Here is a 1,394-nt window from a genome sequence, read left to right as displayed (position 1 = left end):
GTCGAAATCGATGATAGTAGTAGAAGCACCAACACGTACTTGACAACTGTTCGGCCGAAGGAGGCGAGCAGTGGTGGCATTGGAGGCTTCCGAACGACCAATGGGAAGAGGACGTGACCACATAGGAACTCTACTGGTACGAAAAGGTAGTCCAAAGAGCCTGAGATAGGGGTGCCATGATTCTTCCCTGTGCGCAAACGTATCTTTGCCCGCATACCAGAAGTGGCCATTGTGGATATCGCTGCCTCAGCGTGCGCTTGAGAATTCTCCGTCACGACTAAGCGAGTTTGCAGTGGTAGATACCGATGCTGTAATGCTAAGGCCGGCAGTACACAGACGAAAACCTAGTAAAGGATGATCATAGCGATAGACCACAGCGATTTTACACTAGACTCACCAGTGCTAGTTTATAGACGATATAAAGCAGGGAATAATACAAGGCTGGCACTATCCCCTTATTCCGAACAAGCCTCTGGTCGCCGCCTTGTGCTTCTCCCTCTGGTCGGCCGATGATATGGCCAAAACACGCAACCATCGCCGGAGACTCTCTCATCGCCTCCTTAGCCTGCTCACGAGGATTAACGCAGAGTAGTTTGATACTACCCAATTCACCTGCGGTTTGAGACACGACAAGACCCCTTGTTCCGCCGCCTGAGTGATCGATATCACCAGATGACCGATAAGCATAACTAATATGGTCCCAACAGCTACTGGGAGCTGGCTTAGAGCTAGGGACATCAGACTACGTTCATTGGTCGGTTGGAAGGGGTGCGTACCTAGAAGATATTTCGCGCGCCACGAAATTCCACGGGCCTACCCGCCGACTCAAGAGCGAGGAGTACTACGCAGCCGATCATCAACGATGGGAGGAAACCACCGGTGATAATCACAACACAATACTTCAACGCAGTCGCCAGTACCGATAGAACCTGACCGCGCGCCACGAAATTAGACTCAGAGCGCATCTAAAGAGATCCTACTTTCCCGAACAAGCTCATGCCACCCCGCGTCGACCAGAGATGATATATAGCCGCTACTTGGGTGCAGAGGAGACCACCGAGAGAAAGGCAGATGAGGTCCCATGGGAACTACAAGGCAAACACAATAATACTCCATTACTTTCTACCATAGCAGCTTACATCGTCAACTAACGGGCGGGGATACACTTGCTGGCTAGCCGTCTCCACATGTTGCTGCATACGCTGTATGAATACTAGATAGGGGTCCTCCTGAAATGAACGAGGTAACGGGAAGAGGAGGACGGCCGCCGAAACAATCACCGGTATAGTTGGTTGCAGCAGTGTAGGGGCCAGAGGGCACTGTGCCAAGTTCTCGATGTTGTCCATGCCTGCAATCACTGTGGTGGTGTGGGAGAGTGTCGTCGCCAATAGAGC

The 1,394-nt window shown here is 51.7% G+C and overlaps 1 protein-coding gene across 1 annotated transcript in view; it reads right to left on the bottom strand.

The window, feature by feature from the left end:
• Pmar_PMAR024853 (membrane associated RING finger, putative) overlaps window positions 1-1,394 on the bottom strand; it is a gene marked incomplete at both ends in the record, with an annotated part of 3,352 nt that overhangs the window by 308 nt on the left and 1,650 nt on the right. The window contains 6 exons of the mRNA XM_002772123.1: window positions 40-344; window positions 398-651; window positions 818-929; window positions 981-1,088; window positions 1,140-1,229; window positions 1,281-1,348. Coding sequence (XP_002772169.1) covers window positions 40-344; window positions 398-651; window positions 818-929; window positions 981-1,088; window positions 1,140-1,229; window positions 1,281-1,348 — 937 coding nt within the window. The remainder of the gene's footprint in view (window positions 1-39; window positions 345-397; window positions 652-817; window positions 930-980; window positions 1,089-1,139; window positions 1,230-1,280; window positions 1,349-1,394) is intronic.

This window comes from Perkinsus marinus, assembly GCF_000006405.1.
Source record: "Perkinsus marinus ATCC 50983 genomic scaffold scf_1104296962086, whole genome shotgun sequence".
Classification (NCBI taxonomy): domain Eukaryota; phylum Perkinsozoa; order Perkinsida; family Perkinsidae; genus Perkinsus; species Perkinsus marinus.
This window is presented reverse-complemented; position numbering and strand designations above follow the sequence as displayed.